This window comes from Eublepharis macularius, chromosome 13, assembly GCF_028583425.1.
Source record: "Eublepharis macularius isolate TG4126 chromosome 13, MPM_Emac_v1.0, whole genome shotgun sequence".
In the NCBI taxonomy this organism is placed as follows: Eukaryota; Metazoa; Chordata; class Lepidosauria; order Squamata; family Eublepharidae; genus Eublepharis; species Eublepharis macularius.
In genome coordinates this window covers 13,194,064-13,208,360 of record NC_072802.1, presented here as the reverse complement: position 1 = coordinate 13,208,360, position 14,297 = coordinate 13,194,064, and the positions used below count along the sequence as shown (strand labels likewise).

Sequence of the window (14,297 nt, the reverse complement as noted above, 5' to 3'; positions counted from 1 at the left end):
ATCTCTCCCCGAGGGCCTGTTTGGAGCCCGCAGCCCACTCTCCGTTTTGGTTCTCCCTCCCCTGGTCTTCTTGGCACGTAGAAAGGGAAACACTGGAACTTGGAGATCATTAAAGAAGGTTTAACCGCATAAGATCAGGGGAAATCCTCTATTCAGATAAGGACAGCGTCTCCCAAATGTTCACTCCCCCCACCCCGACAAAGGGGGCTGGTGTAAGGGATTGTGCAAACCTGAAGTCCACTCCCAATCTCTCCCGGGGAAAATCCAAGTACAGGGAAAATCTTCTACACAGGCCCATGGGAACACATTTTTCAGAGTTGTAATGACACTAATGTTAGTCACGGGGACACCCGCAGTCAAATGTACTGGAGACACTGACAAAGCATCCACTCACCTTCTTGCCAGTCTCTCAATTTAATCTCACAACAGGTAAGAGGAGCTCCTACTCTGCCAGTGCTGTAGTCAGAAACTAGAGAGAAAACATCAGAGGAGAAAAATAAGATAGCAATTAAAGGTTTTTCCATAATTATTTTAACCTACAGAAACCAGATAAAAGAGCAGATAAGGTTGATTATGCAACAGGTTGATCATTCAACATAGCAAACCATAGAGAGCTCCTGGATATAAAGCCTTACCTTCTGTAATTGTTCCTGCTCCACAGGTCTCTGTTAACCCATAACCTTGGCCAACAGGACAGCAGAAACAGATGTTCATAAATCTTTGGGTTTGAGGTGAAAGGGGTGCTCCTCCGGACAACATCATGCGTACATTCCCTCCTAGCAATGCTTTCACTTTTTTAAACAATAACCTTAAGAGGAAAAAAACCCTGTCATTAGAATGACAAAAGCTTGTGTCTTGTGCAATAATACCCTACCAACCAAGGCATTCCAGTATCCTCTTTCTGATATACACACCTAACTCTGGATTACAAGATCAGCTGGCTGTTGGTTTTTTCAGAAACTAAACATATTCTTTATGCTATGATTTTGAGTTGTTATGGCCATGCTTCAAACCCAGAATGTGTCTGCCTGGTTCAAATATGAATGTGCACACAAGTATTTCAGTACATTCATTCAAAGCCCATTTAAATCAGAAAAGATCCCTCTGTGACATAACATTATGCTTCCACCCTGTGCATTTAGCTGAATTCTAGCACTAAAAGTAGTTATTTCAACAGTAAGCATTTTCAACCATAGATTTATGATAAACTTTAGAGACTCGTCAGCAGTTAAAGTGGGGAAGACTACTCAACAGCAATCCTAAACAGTTGTAACTGCACTGAGGACTGTACACACTGAAAAGCCCACAGTGATAGCTCAATAATTAAACACCATTCAAATTGATGGATAGTAGCAGGTCAATGTTTAGGAATTTTGATGGTCCATTAGAAAAACAAATGCAAAGTAAGTGCATTAATACACTTAATCAGATGAATGCCATCAAAGAACATTCAGGTTTGCTCCTTATGCATTTATTCTTATGCTGCAGTTACTTCTTCACCAATATGAACATAGGCCATCACATATCTGAATCATACTTACAAGTTACAGAGTGGTGCATCATATCCCCTTTTGATTTGCTCCAATTTGTAGTCATAACCTATCTTGAACAATGTTCTTTGAATGTAATTCATCTCTTGAACTTTACTCATAACATTTTTATAAATTCGATCCATGATTTCCTATAACAATTAAAGGCAGGATGGGAGGAAGGAGAGAAGATGAGAGAAAAATTACAACTTTATATTTGGTTTGTACCAGCACAGCTTAACTATCTGAAGATGCTCATTCATTTTAAACAGCTTAGTTATTACTTAGTTGTATAACACTTATTGTGCAATCTAGTTAATCAATCCATGGTCAATCTTAGCTAGGGGCTATTCACAGTGCAGGCAGAGCAAGAAGAGGAAAATACGCAGTGGAAAATATTGGGCTTTCCTCTCTCTGCTCTGAACTATACTCTCTCAATAGCTAAGTTTTTAGTAAGCAAAGGTTTTGAACAGGATGTAGTACAGTAGTTTCAGAACTCTTCAAGCTAAACTGAACTACTGTAGTGTTTGAAGGCAATACACTTCCAAGGCAATTCATTCTGATCACATTATTGCCTTTTTGGGGGAGAAGGGAGTTATTCGCCTCCTGTGCTAATCAGTTGTTCCTATTACACTAAAACCAGCAAATTATAGTTTGCATTAGTTCTACAAACTGTGATTCCGAAATCTTTGTTCGCACTTTGGAACTGTGGTTTGCAGGGCAAAAACAAATGACAGTTTGATGACTCGGATTAATGGCAAATGATGGTTTTACCATCGACCTGGAAACAACTAATGATTACCTAAGAACAGGGCTCCTTCCTTTGCCATTATCTCTGAGCCAACTTACTGAAAGCTAAGACTTCAATCCTCAGCACATTTACATGGGAAAATGTTTACAACACCTTTTAATATCCACCAGTTCTTGAGAAATAAAAAATTACCATACAGACAAATCCACTTTCCTTCTTAAGGATGAAGATGTTGGAGTAGGTTATATGAAAGAAAATAATTTCACTAGCTATGAACTCCTTCCTCCATACTTACAGGCACAGCTGCCATCAGTGTGGGTTTCAGGACACTACAGTCTCCTTTGCTCCCCTTCTTAATTTTACTTGACTGTTAGGAGGGAAAAAGTGAGAGAACCCAAAATTAAACTTTTCCATATGGGAAGACAGCTGCATGAAAGAGCTTTGTGGGTTGAAGTCAGTCAGTCTGAGCATGAAAAAGGCAAGAATAACATGTATCATATTTCAATATATTACAATGACCAAGATGGCCGCGAGCTGAAAGCTACGTTTATCAGCACTCCGCAAGTCTGTATTACAATGCCACATTGCCCATAGTCTAAATCTGACTGCATGAGGTATGACACATGGGCAGCCAGTGAACAACTCAAGATCCTTTCCTTCTTTATTGTCTTTAACGAACCTCTGAGCATCCAGAAGGGAAGGGAGAAACAGAAATATAATGGGAAAAGGCTGAGGGACAGGAATTGACAGCTACCACATCAGTAACGAAGAGAAGCAGGGGAGATCTAAACCAATTTACACATTGTTTACTCAAAATTATTCTCCAGCAATGACCAGAGGCCTATAAGAGGGCAATCAGCCTATAAACCAAGCACCTAAAATCTATTTCAGACTATTTTTATTATATTTCATTTATTTCCAATGTTATATCCCATCTTATAGCTTCAAATAAGTTATCAAAGCAGTCCAGAAAATAAATTCACAGTCCTCAGATGGCAGTGCAATGCTACTAAGATCAATAAACAGCAAGATCCAGTAAGTGGCTGGAGACCCAGCTTCAAGGATTAGAACTACTTCAGCATGTGCTCTTGATCCATGCTTGACTTTTAAAATAAGTCCAGGAAAAGGTACTGAAGACCTTTAGTATAAACTGTTAACGGCTTGTTAAATAGCACTTTAAAACCTTAACTAGCTAAGGACGAAGTGGCCAATTATAGGCCAGTCTCCAATTCGTCATTTGGGGGGAAAGGTGGTAGATTATGTGTGGCAAAGTAACTCCTGTATGACACATCTCAGTCTGGTGTCAAGCCTGGATTTGGAACCAACTGCTTTGGTTGTATTGGTGGATGACCTACACTTACAGTTGGACAGGGGACAGTTGTCCCTGTTGGTACTGTTAAGATTTATCAATAACCTTTGATACAGTTGACTACTCCATTCTTATCCATTGTTTTGAATAAGGAGCTGATGTTGGAAAGCAGTTCTTCAGTGCTTTCGGTCTTATCTGTCAGATCAGACAAAGAGTTTTCACCTGAAGAGCAGAATCAGTGGATTGGGATCTGTCTTGTGTAGTGCCTCACAAGTCACCCATGTTCTTCAGTATTTACACGAGGCCACTGAATAAAATAATCCAAAGCTTTTGCAGTTAGATGTCATCCAATATGCAAATGACATATTGATCGATATCACACTATGTAAGCCTCCAGATACAGCCATCTTGGTTCTGAACTAATGTTTTGAGGCCATGGCCCAGTGGCTAAGGCAGAACAAACTGAAACTGAATCCAGTCAAGATGGAGATAATGCTGGTTAAGAAGGCTGATGCTTTGGGAGGTGTGAAGCTGACATTGACAAAACAGGTTAAGAACTTGAGGAACTCAGCCTGGCTGTTTTGAAAAGCGGCCAGGAGTGCCTTCTATCTGCTGCAAATGGTTCGCCAGTTCTCTCCATTTAGACTGAGTTCACCTGGCCACACATCCATGGTTTTGTAACTTTGCAGTTGGACTACTCTAACACACTCTAGATTAAACTGTCCTTAAAGACAACTCAGAAACTACAACTGGTTCAGAATGTCAGAGCCCAATTATTGTCAGGGGCTAGCTGAAAGAAACATCTCCCAGCTGTTTTATAATAGCTACATTGGCTGCTAGTTAGTTTACAAGTTCAATTCAAGGAGCTAGTTATAAACTTTAAAGCCCATCACAGTCTATCTGAAGAGCGAGTTCTTCCCCAATGTCCCTATATATCAATCATGGTCCTCTGGTTGCCATCTTCTGTTTATTCCCCTGCTCAAGGCAGCCTACTAGGCATCTACTAGAGCCCAGCCCTTTTCAATAGTGGCTCGCACTTTATGGAATGAGCTCCCTGAGAGGTGAGGGAGATAACATTTTCAGAAATCTTCAGGAGGCTGTATAGCTGTTTAATCTGGTAGAAGAAATCTAGGTATCTAGGCAGCAAGTATTTTCTTCGGGAAAAGGTGCATGGGGTTTAATTGTGTTGTGCATTGTTTTAATTTGGAATTGCAAGCCACCTTGAGCTGCAAAGTAAAGGCAGGGTTTAAATATTTTAATAAACAACCAACAGAACCTTTAAGGTGCTACAAGACACTTTGATGTTTTGGCTATAATGGACTCCCCACCCAAATCCCACAAGTTATTAGGTAGCTTTCTAAAGTCAGCACCACAAAGATACGCTTCAAGAATGCACTCTCAGATGTTATCTTGATTACACTTTGGTGTACAGATCAGTCATAAACTCAGCACATTGTGTGGTGAGCCTGGGATTATTAACACTTTAACAAGCTGCCTTTGGTGATAACTGCAGTGAATATAAACCTCTTACCTGGTCTGATAATGTAAGAGGAGAGGAGTATCCAATTCTGCAGCCGTAAGTAATACAGGAGATTTCTGCTGTCAGTTCTAAGACATGGGCGAGAGGCAGGTAGCCGATATACGTGTCTTTAGGTCTAAAGAGAAAGCAGGATGTCCTTCAGTACAGAAATGAGGCTTGTGAATAAGGGCTTCCGTCACAACAAAGGGCTACTCAGACCCATGTTTTGTAAAGTGCAGCCATGCTAGTATGGTCTCAAATCAAAGTCTTAAAAGCACTGCAGTAGTGAATAGTGTTGTGCTTGCTATCACGAATTACTAGACTCCTTATAATCAATTGTTTTCTAAGTAAAACATTCCCTACAATTAGGTAAGTTTCTGTTTCAAACTTCACTCTATTTTTCTCCTGAGTCTCCAATAATCCACTTGTAAGAAAATTGTCAGCCCCAAACCAGAGTTTTGGTAAAAATGGCTGGACTTAGGTTCAGAATTGTAAGTGTTGTCAGGATCTGGCCTAGCTCAAATATGTGGTGGCTGGGCTGATTGAGAACATCTGTGATTCAACCCTGGGAGGCCGTTCTCAGAGAGGCTCCATGTTCATTCCCCAGATTTTCACACAGAGGAAACGCTAATTAATAGCTTTGTCCTAACTGGCTCTTGAGTTGCCGGGTGACGCACTGAGTTCTAAAAAGATGGCTTCTCAGCTCACCCAGTTCCTTTTCCTTTCCTCTCCAAGTTAGCTTTCTTTGACCAAGTTCAGACCATGATGCAAATATGCCAGAAAGAAGCTGAAAGCTGCATGCTATTCATCATCTCAGCATGTCCCTATGTCAAACCAGCTAGGCATGGGAGAGGGCTTGCATCCTGATGGGTGAAATAAGCAACAAATGGATGTCAAGCAGAGATGTCTAGGTAATTAGCTCTCAAGTTTTTAGATAGGCAGATTTTATTATGCAGCAACAGTAAGTTTTTCTTATTTCAATCTCTGTTGCCTGTGTAAGAGTGCTTTATGCTTTTTGCAAACAATCCATAAACTAATAAACGTAACTTTTATTTAATCTAGGCCTGGAATTCACGACTTGTGCATGGGTACACCCCAGAACGAACTCGGAGATTCAAAAGCCATGGCCTTTGGGAAAAGGAGAGGTTTCAGTCTCACAAACAAAAAGGAATGTGTCCCACATGCCTAATCGCTGAAGCGCCTGTGATTAGCGCTCAGAATTAGGAGGAAGGGAGGCAGTCTTCCCAATACCACTGTAAGCTTGTAACCAGAAAATTCTCCCCTGCCCCTGAACTAGCAAGATCATGTCAAGGACTGGCAAAGTAACAGCCATCAATACTTCAGCACAAATATTATCCTAGCTTGGCCCTTCCACAGCACCATCATCATCTTATGCAGTTTTGATGGAACTTGTATTAGACTCCCTAAAATACCATTATAGCTTCCCGGGCCTGCAAAACTGGCTCATGAGTATTTTGAAAGATAGTTTTAGTTTTTACTTTAACGCAAGTGGTATTGTACGTTTCTGCTGCTTCTGTCAACCTAGAAAAACATTGAAGCAGCAACATTAACCAGGTAGCACCAGAGCTGTTCCTGCTACTACAGTAAAGCTATACAGTAAAATTTGTCCTGTACTATAAGGCCCTAATCTAGTAAGAGGTAAGTAAACTATGCAAACTGTGCAGAATTCATAAATGGCATTTCCAAGTTGACTCTTTTTTGTTTTTTGCTTAACATACTGACATGGTTTACCCCTCCAATAACAATACATTAATCATCCAGCCATACAGCACAATCCCACTCCAAATCTGTAGAGGGCACGATGTGCACGCACACAACTAAACAACAACAAGTGACAGTGAGAAGGGAATAGATTGGCAGGTGGGCCCAATCTGCAACTTCAGCAGACAACAGGAGCCACCCTGCGCATAAGCTCCCATCATCAAGTGAGAAATGAGAGAAGGAACTAGGGATAAGTAGGCTGGCCGATTAGGATTGCTCCTCCTGTCTACCCCTGGACTGCTTTCCAGCCTCTCTCCCTCCTCAAGAGGCACCAAGCAGTCCTAGCAGGAATAACAGAGTAAAGGGACTGTTCACTGCGCTGGCAGGATGCCATGCCCAGCAATGCAGGAGTGCCTACGCCCTGCAGGATTGCAGCCCCAGTCATGGTTCAGAGATAGCAGCAAATCTTAGCAAGAGTCTTTCATTGGATCGCTGCATACAAGGGAGAAGGGAAGAAATGCATGAGGATCTCCTAAATTTGTTCATATAGTAGTAAATTACATTAAAGCATGCAAACAACATAGAAAAGCAGGATTTTTAGGACAAGCAGAAATGCCTTACCCCAGTCCAGGTATTCGCTCACACTGTCCTGTCATTCCAGCTATCAAGTTTTTATGCATCATCATCACTCCTTTGGGTCTCCCAGTGGAACCGCTGGTGTACATTACTAAGGCCAGATCTGTAGGAAGAGGCCGGCTAGGAGGGATGTTTACTAGAAAGAGGAGGGAGGCAGAAACAGATAACAGATCAGCCTCACCCTACATAAATTAAAGTAAGCTGTCCTTTAGTAAGCAATGATTGCTGACATTCGATAAACAGCAAAGCAAGAACACACTCTACACTCTAGTCTTGCTCTAAATATTCCATCTTTATGCTTCAGTGAAAGTAAACTGAACAACGTAAAGCATAATTCTTCTGTGACGTGGCAAACAAGGGGAAACTCCAGGTTGACTGGGATGAAAAACAGAACTGATCAGATTTACATTCAAGGTATAAATCCTTTGATATGTAATAAAGGGGTGTAGAAGAATTACAAAAAATGAGTTTGCCAGCATTCTTTCTCAGTGGGTTTTTCTGGATCTTCTAAATTTGATCCAGCCCTCAAAAAAAGTAGACTTGATAAACAAGGGTGGATGGATTGCCTCACTTTTCATATGATAATTTGAATCAAGCTGTTTGGTTTGGGCTGGCAGTGCTTCAGAGAACTGTGGAGACGAGTATAAAGCAAAACACAGTTGTTTTAAATGAGTGGAAATCTATAGTAAATAAGTCACAAGCCAGCGTGGCCCTTTCAGTGGCACAGTAACTTGTGTGTTCCATTTGATTTGCTACATTTTGACTGTTACTTATGTCCTGAATATGTTTGTTAGGAGTCCAGCAATTGCAAATTTGATCTCTTTTAGAATGCATAAAAAAACCATAGGCTGTGAGAGGGGATGATGAAGTCCAGGACCTCCAGAGTTACCGAGCACAGGATTAACTAGACAGCTACACAGGAGCAGCTGAGAGATCTCAATGCATGGATGAGACTGTGGGGTCAGGAGGAAGGGTATACATTTGTTAGGCATATTTTGAGGGCAAGCCAAGTCTGAACAAAATGTATCGGCCACTGGCTTGAACAGCTTTCAAAGATGATTCATGGAGGATCAATCAACAGGTGCCAGCCATGATGGCTAAATGAAAGCTCCATGTTCACAGGCAGTGCAGCACTAATACCTGCTGGCATGGAACAGATTGAAACAGACTATTAACTTCACATGCAGCTTGTAGAATTTTCAGGGGCATCATATGCTTGGCCAGCACAGGAAAAAGATGGATTAGTTGGGTCTTTGGTCTGATCCAACAAGATTTTTCTTACGTAAACCTCAAACCCTTCAATCCATCATGATGTAAGAAGCAGAGTATCCTGGTTTGTTGGTTCTTATCCTACAAAAACAGAGTTGCGCTTACCGTAACTGCTGTTCATTGATGTCTTCTGTGCAAGCACACGAGACTGCGCATGCGCAGGCCTGCCGATCAGACAATTTTCTAGCTAAGTCCGCTAGTGGGTGCTTGCCTCCCAGTGTGCATGAGCGAGGCTTCCTGCTGAAATGGCACTGTGAGGGGGCACCCTCAACCCTCCAGTTCTCCTGAGACACTGGTTCCAACAGGTAAGTATTGAAGAACACAGCGAGATAGGAAGGAGGGTATGTGTGCCTGCACAGAAGACGTCAATGAACAGCAGTTATGGTAACTGCAACTGTGTTTTCATTATCCATCTTCTATGCAGTCCCACATGGGAGATTCACAACCTTCTTACTTGGAGGTGGGAGTGGTCTCCATTGAAACAGAGAATGAAGTACAGCCTGTCCCACAGCTGATTCTTTTCTCTCCATCATGTCCAGGGCGTAGTGCTTCACAAACGTGTCCAGAGAAGGCCACATAGAAAGTGCTGCAGATATCGGAAATTGGAACGCCCTTCAGGAGCGTGGAGGACGGAGCCTGGGCTCTTGTGGAATGAGCTCAAACCTCAAGGGGGCAAGGTACATTAGTTATGTTGTAACATTGTCTAATTGTAGAAGTAACCCAACGATAAATCAACTGGGAAGTAGCCCTACATCCCATTTTTGGGCCGGCATAACAGATAAACAAATGCCTGTCCGTCCTAAAATCAGATGTACGGTGTAGGTAGAAGAGCAGTGCCCTCCTCACATATAAGGAGTGCAATGCACGTTCTGACCCTGAACCCAGATTTGGGGAAAAAATGGTTTAAACAATATTTTGAACCATGTGAAACTCACTAGATACCTTGGGTCTGAACTTGAGAGCAGGTCGCAAAACTACCTTCCTACTATGAACCTTGCAGAAAGGGGAGTCCAAGTGAAGGGCTGCCAGTTCACTCACCCTTCTGCTAGAAGTAATGGCTACCAAAAACACCACCTTTCGTGAAAACTCAGCAAGGTCACAAGTTGCTAGAGGTTCAAATGGGGGGGGGCGCATCAGCTGTGAGAGAACCAGCTGAAGCGACCATTGAGGTACTATTTCTTTAACTGGGGGAAACAAATTTTGAAGCCCCCTGAGGAATGATGTTGACATGCTATGGGAAAAGACTGTCTTCCCATCAAAGGCCAAGATAACTGCAAGGTAGACCTTAACTGAGGAATCAGAAAGGCCTTCGTCCTCGAGAGAATAAAAATTCTAGGATGTTTGAAATTTGACAGTTAAATGGATCCAGCTCGCTCTGCGTGACCCAACAAACAAATCCTCTCCACTTAAACTCATAGGATCTCCTAGTGTTCAGTCTCCTCACGTTTAACACAACCTCCACTCCTCTAGCGGAGAGGGTCCCCCATTCTCTATGAACCATGCCATCAACCTCAGGCTGGGTAGATAGTGAAACCATACCCCGTTGTGAGTGAGAAGATCCGGTTGTGGACCAAAACGATGGCATCAACCCCTGGACAGATGTAATACATGCTGGAACCACGGTTGTCTGGGCCAGAAGGGTGTTATTAATATAACATGTGGCCTGTCTATTTGGATCTTGCTTACCACACGAGCAATTAACGGAAAGGAAGGGAATGCATAAAAGATACACCCCTTCCAGGTGATCTGGAAAGCATCTCCCGGAGAGTTGTGTCCTATTCCCCCCCGGAACAGAAATCCAATGCCTTCCGATTCCCCTCTCTTGCAAAAAGGTCCACTTCTGGGTAACCCCATTGCTCAAACACAGGCTCCAGATACATATCCATCAAGGAACACTTGTGGTTCTCCGACTTTAGTCTGCTCTGCATGTCCGCTACCTGGAACGTGAACAGCCTGTAAGGAAACACTTCTGGCAATGGCCCAATCCCTTATTTTCATGGCCTCTTTGCACAAAGTTCTGGACGCGGTGCTCCCTTGTTTGTTCAAATAGAACATGGCCATGCAGTTGTCTGTTAGGACCTGAACCTTCTTGTTTTGAACAGTATCTGCGAATGCTATAAGGGCATAATGGATGGCACTCCATCCGTAACTCCAATACATTAATGTGCAATTGCCTCTCATGAATAAGCCATCTCCCATGTGAAGTCAGGGCCCCACAATGGGCTCCCCACCTGGATGTCAAGGCAGCAGTGATGGACACATCAATCTGGGGAGCCCCAAACTCTACACCTCTGAGCAAGTTCACATTGTCGATCCACCAAGACAGTGAACCTATAACCCTTTTGGAGACAGAGTATTTCTTGTTCAGACCTTGATTATCAAAGTCATGTACAGAGAGAAACCATAACTGAAGCACCCACACGTGCAGTCTCGCCCAAGGGGTGGCAAACATGGTGGCCGCCATCAGTCCCAGTAAGGTTTGGATGGCCAAGGCGAACTGAAATCTGCAGCAATGAAAACGCTTCACTAAACCAGAAATCTGTCTCGCTCGATCTGCCGGGAGGAAGCCTCTGTTCACAATCCCATCTAAACTGCCCCAATAAACTGAACCCTTCCCGATAGGATTAGGGAGGACTTCTTAAAGTTAACAATCAGACCTAATCTATGGCAGGTACTAACCACTAGACCCACAAATTCCTGTAGGGCCTCAGCGGACGAGGTGGTGAGTAACCAGTTGTCCAGGTAAGGGTACAGGAAGCAACCCTGCTTTCTGAGGTGGGCCAGTACTATAGCCATATATTTGCTGTTACAGCTGAAACGTAAAAATTGCCTGTGCAAAGGATGTATTGATATATGAAAATAAGCGTCTTTTAAATCTAAGATGGCAAACCAAGCATCCTGCGGGAGCAGTTGCAAAACCATGTTCAATGTCACCATCTTAAATCTTTTACTGAACGTGCTTATTGAGCCATCTAAGATCCAAGATTGGCTTCATACCCCCGTCTTTCTTATCAACTAAAAACATATTCGAGTAGAATCCTAACAAAAACTCCTCTGGGGGGACCTGCTGTATTGCCCCTTTGGCCATACGTTGTCCTACTTCGGCCTGCAAGCCCTCCAAGGAGCAGTGTGACGCACTTTTAGTGAGAGTCTGAGACGGGTAACATTTGAATTCAATTTTATAACTAAACTGAATTATACTTAACATCCATCTATCAGAGGTTATTTCCTCCCAGGCAGGGAAGAATTTTGCCAATCTATTCCCCAAAATGATAGATTGCTCCAGTCCTACTCAGAACTGCTTCTGTACAGATGCCTTCTTACTGAAGGGAGGTTGCTGGCTCTGCCTGCCACGGATATTGGAGCGCCTCCTCTGAAATTGTAACTGTAGGGGTTGCTGTTGGCAAAAGCCATACTGAGGATACAGTTGATATCTGGCAGACCGTCCACAGTAAGACTGGTGTTCCAAGTGCTACTGACGGTATTGGTAACATTCGTCCAGTGGGTACTTGGGAAGCACTCCATAGGAACAAGCCGTTAAACGATCTTTCCTCTTCTGCGAGAGATACTCGTCTGTTTTGGAAGAAAACAGAGTAGCGCCCTCAAACGGAAGGTCTTTGATGTTACTCATTTCCAGGGGCAAAGCTGTCATTCGCAACCAGGCATGACGGCAGAGGACCACAGAAGAGGCCAGTGCTCTTGCAGACGTGTCAGCGAAACTGTGACCCGCATTGATCTGCTGCTTGGAGAGCTTCAGTGCCTCCTCCTGGATGATCTTTGCCAATATCTTCTGATCTTGGGGTAATCTGTCTATGAAGGAAGACAGTCAGCTCCACAGAAAAATCTGGTAAGCCCCCATGATAGCCGTATAATTAGCAATCTTGACGTTTAACGCAACAGAAGAGTACAACTTCCTTCCCAGGGTGTCGAGCTTTTGGCTCTCCTTATCCGAGGGAGTATGGTATGAGCCCTGACGTTGGCGTGATTGCATTTCCTCTGTTCATCCGAGAAAAAACCTTCCTGCAGCTCACCCTCTTCAGTAGTATGAAGGGGAAGTTGACCGTGGGGAGGGAGTACGTGATCTAACCTCAAAGACTGGTTCCACATGTCTGGTTTTACACTTAGCCTTTTTGTGTACAGACCTAGACGGCTCCAAAGAGCGCTTCTTCGCCCCTGACCCCTTCGGATCTAAGCACTTTGGCTCTAATCGGGTCGGATCCGAGGGCTTCAGGTCTGATCTCTTCGGATCTGATCCTGTCAGTATTGACATCTTCGGATCCGAGCTCCCCAGTTCAGATTTCTTTGGTTCCGAAGAACTTAATTCTGGAGTCGCTCGGCGTCCCTCCAGCCATCTCTTCTTCTCCTTAGGGGCGCTCAATGGTAGTGGATCTGACACCGCTAGTGACTTCGTGGGGGTGTGGATCCAAGCTGCCTCTGATGGAACCTACAACTCCGCTCCCTGGAGTCAAAGTTGGTTCTGAACCAAATCCGAAGACATCATCAACTGATGGGACGGATGACGGATATGAGGCGACTGGGCATGTGGCAAAGCAGCCTTTTCAAGGGCCTGGATAGCTGCCGTCCCCGATGAAGACGGGAAAGAATTTTTGGTGCATCAGACGCTTTCATTGCGCGTTCCCACAGAAGAATCTTAAGTCACTTGGCTCTCTCCGTTCTGGCCTTGGGGGTAAAGCTCTTACAATGTTCACAGGGCTGGACATTATGGCCCTCCCTCAGGTACTCCAGACAAATAGACCGTATGTCTCGGTCATCTTGGTCGTGCAGGTAGCGCCCTTCTTGAACAAAACTGTATCAGCCATAACGAACAAAATCTCACCAACAAAAGTCCTAAGTCACAATCCAATGACGAGTGGAGCAAAATTAGAACCTTCTTGACCGGCGGCAAAAAAGGAACTGGAGGGTCAGGGGCACTGCCTGACAGTGCTGTTTTGGCGGGAAATCTTGCTCATGCACACTGGGAGGCGAGCGCTCCCTAGCAAACTTAACTAAAAAAACTGTCCGATCAGGAGGCCTGCACATGCAGTCCCTTGTGGGACTGCACAGAAGATGGACAATGAACCAAGAGATATTTTAAGTAACTGGATATTTTCAGTCAGGCTGTGGCATTTTTTGCTGAAAACAGGGGACACAAAATATCAGTATGCCTTACAAAAGTGGAGTTAAGAAGATATGAAAAGTTGTTCCTCTGTAATTATCTGGGGTCATATAGCATAGATGCTCAGTTTCCAATATTTATTTATTTATTTACAGTCCACCTTTCTCATTGAGACTCAAGGCAAATTACACAGTATGGGATTAGTACAATCTGTATCAGGGACATTTCCATACAGTATCAAGGACATTTCCATAAACAATGCCATAGGGTAAACAGATACAAGTTTAAAAGACACAGCGTTAGCAAGAATCCAATACAAAGTAGAAGAAAATAGTGAAACAGAACATAATCACTTCTAGGATTGACATTAGACAACATAAAGCAAACATAAAACACAGGTAGTACATAGGAGTACGTATTTAAAGCAATAGATAATATGTAAGGCA

At 43.3% G+C, this 14,297-nt stretch overlaps 1 protein-coding gene across 5 annotated transcripts in view; it reads right to left on the bottom strand.

Annotated features, from left to right (window-relative positions):
* The window catches only part of ACSL4 (acyl-CoA synthetase long chain family member 4), a 67,738-nt gene that overhangs the window by 14,142 nt on the left and 39,299 nt on the right, over positions 1-14,297 (bottom strand). For all 5 annotated transcript variants that reach the window (XM_054996129.1, XM_054996128.1, XM_054996132.1 and 2 more), the window contains 6 exons: positions 7,452-7,602; positions 5,121-5,244; positions 2,576-2,647; positions 1,542-1,681; positions 636-808; positions 395-469 (listed from right to left, as the gene is read on the bottom strand). In XM_054996129.1, coding sequence (XP_054852104.1) covers positions 395-469; positions 636-808; positions 1,542-1,681; positions 2,576-2,647; positions 5,121-5,244; positions 7,452-7,602 — 735 coding nt within the window. The remainder of the gene's footprint in view (positions 1-394; positions 470-635; positions 809-1,541; positions 1,682-2,575; positions 2,648-5,120; positions 5,245-7,451; positions 7,603-14,297) is intronic.